This window comes from Erithacus rubecula (genome assembly GCF_903797595.1).
Source record: "Erithacus rubecula genome assembly, chromosome: 18".
NCBI lineage: Eukaryota > Metazoa > Chordata > Aves > Passeriformes > Muscicapidae > Erithacus > Erithacus rubecula.
The window spans coordinates 8,280,984-8,293,912 of NC_136670.1; the positions used below are offsets into that span (position 1 = coordinate 8,280,984).

The 12,929-nt window shown below is 58.7% G+C and overlaps 1 protein-coding gene across 2 annotated transcripts; it reads right to left on the reverse strand.

The window, feature by feature from the left end:
• Nucleotides 1–1,533: 1,533 nt before the first annotated feature.
• Nucleotides 1,534–12,400, reverse strand: SAMD10 (sterile alpha motif domain containing 10). 2 transcript variants are annotated; one of them, XM_079321386.1, is made up of 5 exons: nucleotides 12,294–12,400; nucleotides 7,282–7,475; nucleotides 4,509–4,677; nucleotides 3,124–3,264; nucleotides 1,534–2,816 (listed from the first exon to the last, which is right to left on the reverse strand). In XM_079321386.1, exons 1-5 carry the CDS (start codon nucleotides 12,322–12,324, stop codon nucleotides 2,752–2,754), a joined length of 600 nt encoding a protein of 199 aa, XP_079177512.1. In that variant the 5' UTR covers nucleotides 12,325–12,400; the 3' UTR covers nucleotides 1,534–2,751. The 2 variants fall into 2 exon arrangements, with proteins under 2 accessions (XP_079177512.1, XP_079177513.1); XM_079321387.1 differs by having other exon boundaries at nucleotides 1,534–2,859.
• Between the last annotated feature and the right edge of the window lie 529 nt (nucleotides 12,401–12,929).

Below are 12,929 nucleotides of genomic sequence, written 5' to 3' on the forward strand. Positions count from 1 at the left end.
TTCCCAGCACACCCAGACACACCCAGACACTTCCCAGCACACTCAAACACAGCCCAGCACACCCAGACACACCCAGACACACCCAGACACTTCCCAGCACACCCAGACACACCCAGACACTTCCCAACACATCCAGGCACACCCGGGCACATCCAGACACACCCCAGCACACCCAGACACACCCAGAGACTTTTCAACACACCCAGGCACACTCCACCACACCCCAGCACATCCAGACACACCCCAGCACACCCCAACACACCCCAACACACCCAGACACACCCAGGCACACCCAAACACAGCCCAGCACACCCCAACACACCCCAGCACAGCCAGACACATCCCAGCACACCCAAACACACCATGCAGATGCATTTTGCTGTATGCCCAGAGATACTGAAGTCAAACCATGCCAGGGCTGCTCTGGATGCATCCCTGCTGCCTTGGGCAGAGTCCTGGGTGCTCCTTGGACAAACCATGGGCATTAGGTGGCACCAGACACCACCTGAGCCATAGTCCAGAGCCAGCCTGGAAAGATGCTCTGCTCTCACCATCACCATCCTCATCAGGACAAAGACCCAGAGCAGGGCACTGGGGCAGGACAGCATTCTCCTGCCAGCCCTGGGAGTATTTTTTCACCCTGCTCCTCCACCTCATCCTGTGCTGATGGGTCTCAGAAAGACACCCAAACAGGGGTCATGATTGGGGCTCTGGCCAAGAGCAATTGGTCAGGTTTCTGCTTTCTTCTGTGCCTCCTTTCTTCCATGCTGAGGAGCTGGAGAGAGCCAGAGCATCCTCAGGAGCACAGCAAGGGGCAGCCAGGCTCTGGGGCAGGACTGGGGGGAACCCTGCCTTTTCCAGAGGGTAGCCCAGCCCTGCTCTGTGCACCCCAGCTGCATTCCAAGCCAAATCTCCACCAGCTTACTGCATGAGCCCAGCTGGAGCCTGGAGAACACGTTTGTTCCTGTGCAGCTCCCAAGCTCTGGAGAGAAGCTCAGAGTCTCCCTCTAACGATGTGCAGACACCTGCAGTGTGAATCTGCTGTTTGGGCTTCTGGCCCCTTCATCCCCCCCAGCTCCCTGTGCCTCCCCACTGCTCCCACTGCCCCCCTGCTCCCCAGAAACAAACCCCTCTGTGGGGAAGATGGGCTTCATCCTTTTTTCCTTTTGGCTTCTTTTTCCTTTTCTTACAACTCAATGAATCCTCCCAGCTCTGTTGCTCATGAGTCTCCGATGAGGTGAGAAGGGCAAATTTTGCTGCATATTTGAAAAGGTCAGTATGGAAACAGGAGGATATTCTAATTCCTATGTCCTGGGGTGCCAGGAGCTAAACAGAGCAAAACCCTGGAGCTGCTTTCCTGTAGACAGAGTTGAGGGTCACAGACTCCTGACCCACAGGCAGACAGGGAAGATGTTCAGCCTAGCACGGGGGGATTTAGGGCTGCAAACATCTCCTGAGCATCCCCAGGAAGAACTGGAGGAACCAAATTCACAGGGCAGGTTCAGGTGTGGGAAGAGTCAGAAGAGCAATGAGTTAAAATAACAGTCTCTCATTTATTACCAGCAGAGAAGCAGGCAGGAGAGTGCCTGGCCAGGGAGCACTGTGACCTGCCTCCACATCCCAATGTCCCAGGGATTTTGGGGTGCTGCTGTTTTTGGACCCCCATGACCCACAGCCCTACCCTCATCACTTGAGGTGGAATGTGAGGAGGTGACAGCGTCCACCATGGTCAAAAATCCTGATTTACATGTGGATTTTCCTTATCTGCCCACAAGGACAGTCTGTAGCTCTGTAGGGGAGAGTTTGGGAAGTGGGGATGTAACAGCAAACATTTTCACCTTAATGATGGTGGAGGTCATCAGGAAGGTGCCTGGCTTTAGTGCCACCATCAGCAGCCCTTGGGCAGGAGGTCAGGACAAGAACCTGCCAATGCCTGGATGAGCAGAGCTCTGCAGAGCTGGTGGGAGCATGGAGCAGAGCAGGACCAGGGATGGGGGCAGGGGAGGACCTGGCACTCAGTGATCCCCCAGCCCCAGCCTGGGCATCATCCATCAGCACCCAGCAGCACCCCTGCCTGCTCCCCCAGCCCCTGCAGGGGCTCCCCTGTGTGCCTGCAGATGAAGGGTGAGCTCCTGGCACAGCTTCCTCCAGGCCATGGCACCCTCCTGGTGCATCCACCCTGCCTTTACTCCCAGATTTTCCAGCTCTGATGACTCAGCTCCCTTTATAACTCACCAAGTGGAGCTGGGTGCTGGGGTCTTGGCCCAGCCTTGAATTTTTTGGCTGGTTGTATCATCTTATTTGCTACTGATAACGTCACCTCCCCGGATGCTGGCAGGCAGCCCAGTCTGATGAGGAAACCAAAGCTCCCTAAATAAGCTCCGAGGCATGGACATGAGTTGCCGGGTGCTGGGATGTTGCCCAAGTGCATAATGCTTCAGTGTCCTGCACACAGCTCCGAGCTGTCCCTGGAACCACTGTCCCTTTCTCCACAGTGCTGAGCCCTGCCTTTTGCCATCTCCTTTTTTCCATCTCTTTCCCTGTGAACCATCAGGCTCAGGTGGATGGAAGTTCATCATCTGTCCCAGCAGCTGGTTTGCTGATTTTCCTCCAGCCAAGAGCCATGTCTGCTGGAAGAAACCTTCCATCCCTGCACAGGAACGTATTCCTTTAAAAGAAAGAGAAGGAAGAAGCAGGAGAGGAGCCCTGGAGTGTCTGGGAAGCTGTCTCTTCTTATTCCGAGCGTGTGGCTCAGGTCTCGTATCGGCGGTGCACAGCCCATCCCAGCGGAGCTCGGTTCACAGTGTTGGTGCAATCTGCCAAACAGACGGATCAGCTAGGAGACATTTCCAAAAGAAGCTGGAACAAGGTGGGAGAGGAAGGAATAAACATCCTGCAGGGTGGCACGTCGCAGCTCACCCGCTGCCAGCCCCAGAGAATCTCTCCCCTTTTGTGCAAAAGGCCACTGACAGATTTTGGGCTGTGCAGATTGTGGCAGCCCGTGCATCACAGCTCACCCCTGCGCTCCCTAAACAGCCCCATAACCCATCCCCGTGTGCCACAGCCCAGCCCTGCAGCCTCCCCCTTGGGGCTGCCCCCCTGGGGCTGCCCTGCTGGCCCTACCTTGGCTGAGCAGCTGCAGGTTCCGCACCTCCTCGCGCACCTGCAGCTGCAGCACCTGCTGCAGCACCTCCTGCCGCTGCGCCTCCAGCGCGATCCCCATGCGCTGCAGCTTCTCCCCGTTCAGCCGCAGCAGCGCCCGGCCTGCGAACACGGAACGGCTCGGTGCCCGGCCAGCCCCGGGAGGGCGGGACCCAGGGAAGGGCAGCGCACAGGGGAGCCCGTCAGCACGGGGCAATGAGGAGGGAGTGCGCTCTCACTGCCCGGAGTAGCGTGTGGAGTGACAGGATGAGGGGAAATGGCTGGCAGAGGATAGGGTTAAACTGGATATTGGGAAAAATTCACCCCTGTGAGAGTGGTGAGGCCCTGGCACAGGTACCCAGAGAGGCTGCCCCATCCTTGGAAGTGAAAGAGAAAGAGATGCCCCTGCCCACGGCAAAGGGGTGGGATGAGATAAGCTTTAAGGTCCTTCCAACCCAAACCATTCTGGTTCGTGACCTCAGTTTCAGAGAGCACTGGGTGGCAGCTCATGTCCCCAGCCTGTGTCAGGTACCAGGACTGCAATCATGTAAGCCATCCCCACAGGCAGCAGTGTTCCATTTCTCCACTCCACCTCCCATGAGGAGATGTTTTGGGGGAATGGGGGTGCCCATCACAACCCATTAGAGCTCTGGTCCCACCGAACCACTTCCCTCCAGTCTGGGGCTATTAGAGGAGGGATTGTAATCCAGCTTTTGTCCTTGCTTGCCAGCATACACTCACTAATGCTGCCTTTGTTGCCTGAGCAAAGGCTGGCTGAGCTCTTGCATTAGGGTTTTGCATCCCCCCCAGGCAGCTCCTGCCCTCACTTCCCTGCCACCATCCCCTGGCCCTGGCAGAGCTCAGTCTGGCCTTGCACATATTAAAGCTGGACTGGAATGATGCTCCTACACAGAAGTCAAAGCCACTGTCCCCAGGGAGAAAAGGAGAAGGAGCAGATCCTAGAGGTGAATCTCCTTGAAGGACTGAATTGGGAATTGGATTTGGACCTGGACAAAGACCTCTGAAACTTGGAGTCCAACTGAGCAGAGATTTTCCCCTTCTGCAAAAATTGTCAGTATTTAAAAAACTTGTAAAATTATTGTTTTTATTCTATGAAGCTAAGTGATTAGATGCTGTCTTATAAACCAATGTAATAATTTTAAAGTACTTCCAGCCTGTCCTGGAGCTCACCCTGGTGGCAGATGCCTCCTGCCCAGCCTGGGTCAGTTTCACTGTCACTCCTGCTCTCACCCTGGCTGCATCTCATGGGGAGAGGGGACAGAAATGGGGGTATGTCCATCTTCTGAGCCGTCACTGTCCACCAGGAGCCCGTGCTAATGGGGAATAACCCAGAGCACACCCTGTACCTGTGATGGCATGGTGGGAGAACGCCTCGACGTAGATGAGATAGTTGTGTGGGCAGTGCTTCTTCAGCCATTTGCACACATCCTGCTGGGTCCACAGCACCACTGGCTTGACCAGGCTGCCCAGCGTGGGGCTGGTGTGGTAGATGCCATAGTGGTCACAGCCACGGACCTGAGGGGAGGGCGATGGGAGACTGTTAGTGGGGTTAAAACCTGTGAGGAGGAAAACAAAAATCAGTGCATGGGGATGGAGGAGATGCTGGTTGGCTGCATAGGATTATGGTGACACTAGCAGACTTTGGCTGCACACCCTCTGCCATCTTTGGGCTCCCCCTGACATCAGTAAGGTTGTTTCAGCCTGGACTTATCTCACACAGAGCAAATCACACATCTTGAGCTGTGACTGCACAGGGGAGCAAGCCTGCTTCTCCTAGGGAATCCTCCAGGCTAGCTGGGAAATGGGGCTGGAAGATGCAGAAATCTCCCTTTCCCTGCTTTCAGCACCCAGGAGAGATTGGTGAGCTCTTCACTGCTGGTGATGCTGAGAATTCATCCTTGAGCAACACCAGCAACCATTGCTGCTCCAAAGCATCCACTTGTGCCCAAGCTGCTGGGACTGCCCTGGGCTGGATTACGGGCAAATTGGGGTGGAAAAGGCATCCCTGCTTCCCAAAGCACGAGGGGACTGGACTGCCAGGGCTCACCCATGCCCTGGACACGGCAGGGACAGAGCAGGAACAGCAGCTGATGCATGACACACCGGCATGGAAAAGGTCGACAGCGTGCGGCTCACGGTGTGCCAACATCGACCTCCGCGTGTGAACGCTGGCTAATTAAGCATGTCTAATAGAGGAGCAGGGATAATTAGTGTAAGAGGGACTCCAGACATCCCGCAGTTACTGAAACTAATGACACATTCGTGAGAGATGCTGCACAGGAGGCAGTGGAGGGCAGCTGGGCTGGGATGTGCTCCCTGCCCCATGCCAGGCATTGCCATGGAGCCTGGCCAGCCTGGTGTGGCTGCTGCTTGTGCCCGGGACAGCGTTTGAGCTTGGAAATGAACTGTTCGTCCAGCACAGCTCGTTGGGAACATTCAAGCAAGAGGGAAGAAGGCGAAGTAGGGAGGCTGTACATTAATAAGTAAGGAGTCCGTCTCCAAAGCAGATGGAAAATCCAACAGTCAATGCACAGGATGCAGTTTCCGAACGAAACCCTTCCCTTTGGGGGAGACCCCGGCAACTGCCCGGCTCCACCAGCCGCATCCCGGGAGTCGCTGCCTGCGGGAGCAGCCCCAGCCCACGCCGGCTGCGGGCTCCTTCACACTCGGCTGAGCGCGCCGGAGAGCGTGCCGTGGGGAGGAGGAGGAGGCGGCGATTTGCTCTGGATTCACTAACGAGTCATGATGAGGAGCGGAGGGGCTGGGGGAAATAACAACCAGCTTCCCGGGAGCTTTCCGCCAGCTTCCCACAGCTATTATCCAACTAACCCTCCGAGGCACGGGGGAAGAGGTGACAAACAACTGGCAATTTCCCTGGGCACGCACACGGCTGCACGCACATCGCTCATCGCACACAGCCCTGCACCGGGGACCATCCCAGCATCCCCAAACCCTGCGCTGCCTGCTCGGCGTGCATTCCTCCCTCCCCGTGGAGGGTCCCCGAGTGAGTCCCCGCGCTCCCCAGAGGGGCAGGGGAGGTGGAAAGGATCATGGGTTTGTTTTCCAGCCGGCTGAGCCGCGCTGTCTCTTTGATAAACTCTCAGCCGTGAATATCGAGCGCCGGTGTGGAGGAGAGCAGGCAGGAAGGCTGGGAGGCTGTTCTGGCAGGAAGGCAGGAGGTGACTGGGGGAACTGGAGGGTGGGAGCCATCCCTGGGCACTGCAAGGAGTAACTTGCATCACCTCCCTGCGATCTGGCATTTTTCTTTGCTTACGGCAACTTAAAAACCTTTCACTAAATCCTTCTGGGCAGCACATAGAGGTGGAGGAGGGAGAACTGTGATAAGCCACAGCTGGCAGCTGGAGGGTGGCTGGTGTGTCCCCATGAAGGAGTCATCTGAAGATTATGGGACAGTGTCACCAGTATAAGGGACATTGTCTCCCCTGGAGCTGCTGCTCCTGAGAGCATCATGACCATACCCATCTCTGTGGGATCCTTCTGAAGCCGAACCAGACAGGCCCTGTGATACAAAAGCATCTTCATGTTGGCACTGGAAGCCAGGCAGTTGGATTTGCCTTGTTTTCCTTCCAGCATTCACTGTCTGTATGGGCCACGTCTGAACCCAAATCCCAGGGTGTTAAGGAGGGGCTGGGAAGAACTAGAACCCACCTGCAGGGATGATATTCCTTCCTGTGTCTGTGCAGTAGTGAATGGATGGAAATTTTTGGCTCACAGCCTCCATAGTGCAATAAAGTTCCAAATTTTATCAAGACAATGGTCCAAACTTGGCTAAGAGATACACACAAGCGCTCAGCAATTTTAAGGCTTTATAAGGAATTTGGTCCTGGCATACTTAGTGCAAAATGGTATTAAATCCCAGCTCCAGGTGGGAGGGCAGGTGATGCAGAGAGGGGAGGTGACACAGAGAGCTCACCCCAGCACAACCTGATTGAAACACATTATATATGTGTATATATTGGTTACTATAACTAAACGCCCAATAATCATGAGGGCTTTCAGCAAAGCAAGAGCTGAAGGTCTGACCCTGCCGGGGAAGGGGCGATGCTCTTGCAGGGCTCCGTGGTCACAAGGAGCCGTGTCCCCTGGGGTGGGCGGTACCTGGGAGCCCTCGGTGCCCGGCTGCCGCAGGAGTTTGACGGTGCGGCCGCCGTCGGGGCGCTGGCTGCGGCCGTCGTGCCAGGTGAGGCTGCTGCCCGGGTTGCGCTGCAGGCGGTAGCTGAGGTTTTCGGCCGACACCGTGTGCTCCAGGAGGCTGCGGCAGAAGCTGAAGTGAGCAGAGGCGGCAGCGGCGGCTGCAGAGGGAAGGGGGGTGAGAAACGGCCATGGTGCCCCATCCTCCCCGTGCCTGGGCACCCAAAAGTGCCTTTTCCACCCCACAGAATCTGCTGAACTCAGGCTGTGAGCCCCTCTCTCCAAATCCTCCCTGTTCCTGCCTTCCTTTCCCATTGCCAAGAAGAAAATCCACCAGCCCAGGAGCCGCCAGCTGGCGCTGGGATCCAGCAGGCACCCGACAAGATGTTTGCCCACACAAACCCCTCGCGAGCGCCGTTTGTTTTGACACCCGCCAGCCGAGCAGACGCGGGACCCGCAGCTGATCCCCGAGACGTGCTGAGAACCTCCTGCTTGTCACTGCCACTCTGCCGGGACAGGAACCGGGAGGAGACCCAGGGAAGCTGCTCCTCATGGTCCAGGCTGACAGCAGACTGCCGTCACTGAGGGAAGGGGAGCAGAGAAACCCTCCCTGGGCAGCCTGGTGGAGAAGGGAATGCAGGCTGGTCCCCCAGCACAGACCATGGGTGCCTGGGGACAGCTACTGTGCACTCCAGTGATGGCCAAACACACACCAGCCCTTCAGCAATGACCACGAAGAGACATTTACCCACAACAAGTGCTTTTTGTCCCTTATTTATAGAATTTTAGGATATCCTGAGTTGTAAGGGACCCACAAATGTCACTGAAATCCAATTCCTGGTGTTTCAACAAGCTGGGGGTGTTGAGGTTGCAAAGCTTTCCTTTGAGGGGGGCTGAAGGGATCGAGCTGCCATAGGAGGAGGGTGAGTGGGTATTAGGGGCTCACGCTCTGTCTGCTCCGGATAAAAGCCAGACAGCTTGACATAAGCAGCTCTGATCCATGGAAGCAACGACCAGAGCATCCCCCAGCTCACCTGCTCCCACCACGGGGAGCCAGGAAAGTCATGAACCACCTCTGAGGGCAGAGCAGCACCCAGAGGAGACCCACTTGCAGCGCAAACCACCCTGGGAGAGCAGGAGGGCTGGAGAAATCCTGATGCAGCTCATTTTTCTAATTAGTGATGCTACTGTCCTGTCCATGGCACCCTGGGCACTGTAGCTGTGCTGGGATACCTCTGAGCTGGAAACTGCCCATCCAACTGGGTGCTGCAGCAGATGTAGACCTGGTAGGTCAGGAGGGGCTGGTGCCAGGGTTGTGTCCTTCAGCTGTGCCAGGGCTTACCCAGGATTTGCTGTAGGGAGGGAAGGGGGCTCTGGCCATCAGCAGGACCCATATCCATAGGGAGCTATGGCCTCCACAGCAGGATGTGAGCATCTCTGCTCCTGCAGCAAACACTGCTGGATGCAACACCAGGAGTGGGAGCAGATGGGAAAGAGGGGTGGAAGTTGAAGGGAAGAATGAACTGGGAAGACAGGCAGGTTCAGGGGCTTTGGAGGCATGGTTCCTCATTGGAGCAAGCAGTGGCTGCCCTGCAGCCAGAGGCCCTGGCTCCAGCAGCTCCTCCACAGTCTCAGTTTCCCCAGCCCAGCTCTTGGGTCCCAACTTTCTAGTCACCTGGCAGCACTCGACATGGGATGGTGGGGAGGGTGCTGAGCAGGGCATGTGGGAACACTTTGGAGCAAGGAAAGGATGGGGACAGAGGAGCCCCGTGTCAGGACAGCCCCGTGTCAGCCCGGACTGGCTCCATGCAGGGACATGGGGGTGACATCCAACCTCTTCTCTCCTTTCCGTGCTCTGCACAGGCAGTAGCCACAGCATTCCCAGGAGCAACCAGCCGCCCTCCATCCCCTCCGCCCCTCTTTGCTAAGCCGGAGGCTGTGCCCCCCGGCCAGGAATGCACATACAGCACCTCCCCCAGACCCGATGGCCCCACAGCCCCCCGGCCGTGCCCTGAAGACCCCTCACCTGGCTCGGGAGGTCCCTGCGAGCTGCGGATGGTGGAGACGCAGCAGAGGGATGGCCGGCCCTGCTGCATCTCGGCGGGAGGAGGGACGCGCGTGAGCGCTCGGCACCGCTGTCACGAGTGCGGCTCCATCCCTGCCTCCCCTCATACCTCGTCCACACCTGACTGATTCCCCCGAACGCCTCCCTCCCACTGCCGCTGAGCGCCGGCTGCACGCTCATCCCAGCTCCGGGCGGCCCCGAGCCGCTCTCACATGCACAGGGGGGTGAATTGCACCCCCTCCCCGCTGCCCCGTGGGCGTTTGATCCGGAGAGACGCTCGCTGCTTTCCTCTCGTGCTCCCGCCTAATCCCGCGGCAGGGCCAGCTGGCACTGGGATGGACGGGAAGCCTGGGGGGGCTGCTGCAGGGGACACCGGACCCACCGGCCACTAAAGTACCCTGGGGCCAAGCGGAGCCATGGCACGAGTGTGGCAGCGCCGGGGTCACCGGCGGCTTAGGGCAGCGGAGGAGCGGAGAAGGAGCGCGGTGATGAACAGCCTTGGAAGGAAGGGGCCGCAGGGCGCGGTGTGGGCTGCACCTGCTCCCGGCCAAAGCTCTCATGGCCGCGGTCGCTTTGGGGTTCAGAAGTGGGGACCGCACAGAGCAGGGGCTGTGCTGAATCCTGAAACGGGAATGCAGGAGCCTCCAGGCTGGCTGAGCCCGAGCTAGAGTGGGGAGGGCAGAGCTCGGCTCGGGTCCCCAAACAGGCACTGTGACCCCACTATCCAGGGTCCCTGTGCCCTCTCTGCCTGCCCCACTGCCTGCTTGCCACCGGGGAATCGCTGCCGGCTCGTTTCCATGGCTCTTTGATCCATTTTGGGCACCTGTCCAGCCAGGCAGGAGGGGAGGCCAGGTCCGGGTCCCCGCAGGGAGAGCAGCGGTGGGACAGGGTCTGCAGCAGCGGCAGGGACACACGCCCTCCCTGCCCTCACCAGGCACAACGCTGCTCCCGCTGCCGTTCCCTCTCCAGACACTTTTATGGCTGGTGAAACGTGAGAGCCGGAGAGGCTCAGAGCAGCAGCAGCTGCTGGTGGGGAGAGGGACAGGAAACCTCTCGGGGCTGGGCACCTCGGGGCAGGATGTGGCAGCATTCCCCTGCAAAACATTTCCATGTACGTGTCGAGTTTGCCCGGGCTGATCACTACCCGCAACCCGGCTGCCAGGGGACTTCCCGCGGGTGCTTCCTGCCCGCAGGTGACCAGCACCTGTCCGGGGGACACGGTGGCAGGCAGCCAAGCTGTAGGAGGAGCAGGCAGGGGCACAGCGAGGGGAGCCAAATGCCTGGACAGGCAAATACTGCCTGACTCCTGCTCTGTCCTCTGCCACCACTTCTCAGCTTGGCCTCGGGAACATCCCTGAGTGTGGGTGTCCCACAGACCTGCCCTCCAGATGGGACCATGTCTGCAGGCAGATGCAGTGGGGGCAGTCGGGCTTCCCGAGGTCAGACAGGCTTCCCGGGATTAATGGGAGAAGCTTGAAACAAGCTTCACAGGGAATGAAATCACTTCGTTGATTTTCCTGGCTGCCCCTGTGTGACGATCCTTAAGGGTGGGTCATCACACCGCATTTGGGAGGGAAAGAAACATTTAGCACTAAATACAATGAGGGATTTGCTTATAACTGGAGGTGGACTGGGGAGCTGTCGTCTCTCTTGCGTTCCTGCAGGCAGGTGAAGGGTGGATGGGAGCAGAAGTCTCTGACGACTCCTTGGACAGGGAATTTGCTCAGTTCAACGAGTGGCTTTGTGAAAAACTCATCCTGCTTTTAGTGGCATCTGCATGAGCTCAGCTGGCATTGCCATTGCCCTGGTCCCCTCTGTCCCTTCCATGTGGCTTCACCCCGGTGCATGGCAGAGGTGTTGCTTGCACTGGTGGAGCCTCCAGGGATGATCATTCCAGTGATGCTCTCTGGGATCCCCCAACACATCCCATCTTTGAAGCTGTGCCTATAGGATGGACTAGGTCCTGCCCTGAGCTACTCCCTAAGATCTGAGGAAGATGAAACCAGACTCAAAGAGGACTGACACCCTCTCCAGCTTCTCCAGATTCCCCTGGAGTGTGCTTGGCTCAGGCCCTGGGTGTGATGAGCATCACCCCAGCGCTTCCCTCTGAATTCTCTGCTTGCAGAGATGAGATGGGAGCCCCGCACAGGGACAGAGCTCAGGCTGGTGGCTGCCCACTGCTGGTGCCTCCCGAGGACAGAGGAGGAAGGGAACAAAAGGCAAGATGTCCTTTCTGTCCTCCCTGTGCAGCACGATGGGTGCCCTGGGCACAGTGTTTGGGGGGAATGTGCATGCCTTTGGGATATCTATGCTCCTGAGACTCCCATGGGTACTGCCAGGAGGACCCTGAGCACCCCATGCCAGAGGACTTCTGTAAGGTTGGACAGTGTGTGAGTGTGGGGTGAGGGCAGCAGACAGGACTCCAGTGGCTTTGGGAAGGCTCTCCTGGCAGGAGGCAGGTGTGAGAGCCCACAGACACGGACATCCTTGCCTGCAGTGAGCCCCCTTCCACCCTGACATGCTCTTCCCAGGGGTCCTGCCCAGCTCCAGCACCCCCAGGCCTGCCTACCCTGTCCTCACACCTGCATCCCTTTGCTCTAGCCAATTTTCTACCCCATTTCACTGGTACACCACAATACCAAGGGTAGGGCACGGGGACAGACTCTCCCCGGAATAGGGGAGTAAAGGGGAATGTGGAGGGACTGGCTGCCGGGATGGAGAGGACAGCACCGGGGATCGAGGGCAGGCAGACCCCTAGAACAGAGGGGACAGCACCGGGGGAGGGATGAAGAACAGACCCCCCAGGATGGAGGCGACAGCATCGCGGAGAGATGGAGGGCAGCCCCTCGGAGGGAGCGGATCGCCAGCTCCGTGCCCGCCGCGCACCTGAGCCCGCCCCGCCCGCGCCCGGTACCTTCCATGTCCTTGGGCCGGCCGCAGCTCATCCTCCGGCAGCGGCGCCGCGCTCGGGCGGGGACGGAGCCCCGCGCCCCCCGCGCCGCCGCCGGCACCGGGCGCTCCCGCCCGCCCCGCCCCGGTGTCCGCGCCGGGGGCGGCGCCGCCAGCCGCCACCCCCGGGGCTCCGCCCGCCGCCGGCCCCGCTCTGCCGCCCGCCCCAGGAGCCCCGAGCATCCCCGGTACCGCCGGGGTGCGGGCATCACTCCCCGGTCTCTGCCCGGAGCAGCATCCCCGCTGTCGCTCTCCAGCTGGGGGAACAGGTCCTTGGGGACACCAAGGTGCAGTGGGCACCACGGACAGGTTTTTGGTCATGTTTGTAGTGGGCACAGAGTGGAAAACACCTGGTTGTTCCCTCCACCCCAAATGTCTCTCCTACCCCCGACCTTCAGCTGGATGGGGAAGGCAGAGGAGGGTGCTCACCCCAATGGGTGCTGTATGAGCTCTCAGCATAAATGGGTGCCCCCCAAACCCCACTGGCACACCAGCATCAGGCAGAACAATGTCACCAGCACCCATCACTACCCCGGGGTGACAATCCTACAGATATTTTTGTAGATGCCTGCATTCATCTGTCACAGCTGACCCAGACAGG

Bases quoted from the DNA above. Each gene is read 5' to 3' on its own strand.
- SAMD10 (XM_079321386.1), bottom strand. From the start codon at position 12,324: ATGAGCTGCGGCCGGCCCAAGGACATGGAAG. The intron at 4,678-7,281 runs GTACCGCCCACC...CCCTCCCCTCAG, and splicing joins CGGGCACCGAGGGCTCCCAG to GTCCGTGGCTGTGACCACTA. The intron at 2,817-3,123 runs GTAGGGCCAGCA...TCTGTTTGGCAG, and splicing joins CCTGCAGCTGCTCAGCCAAG to ATTGCACCAACACTGTGAAC.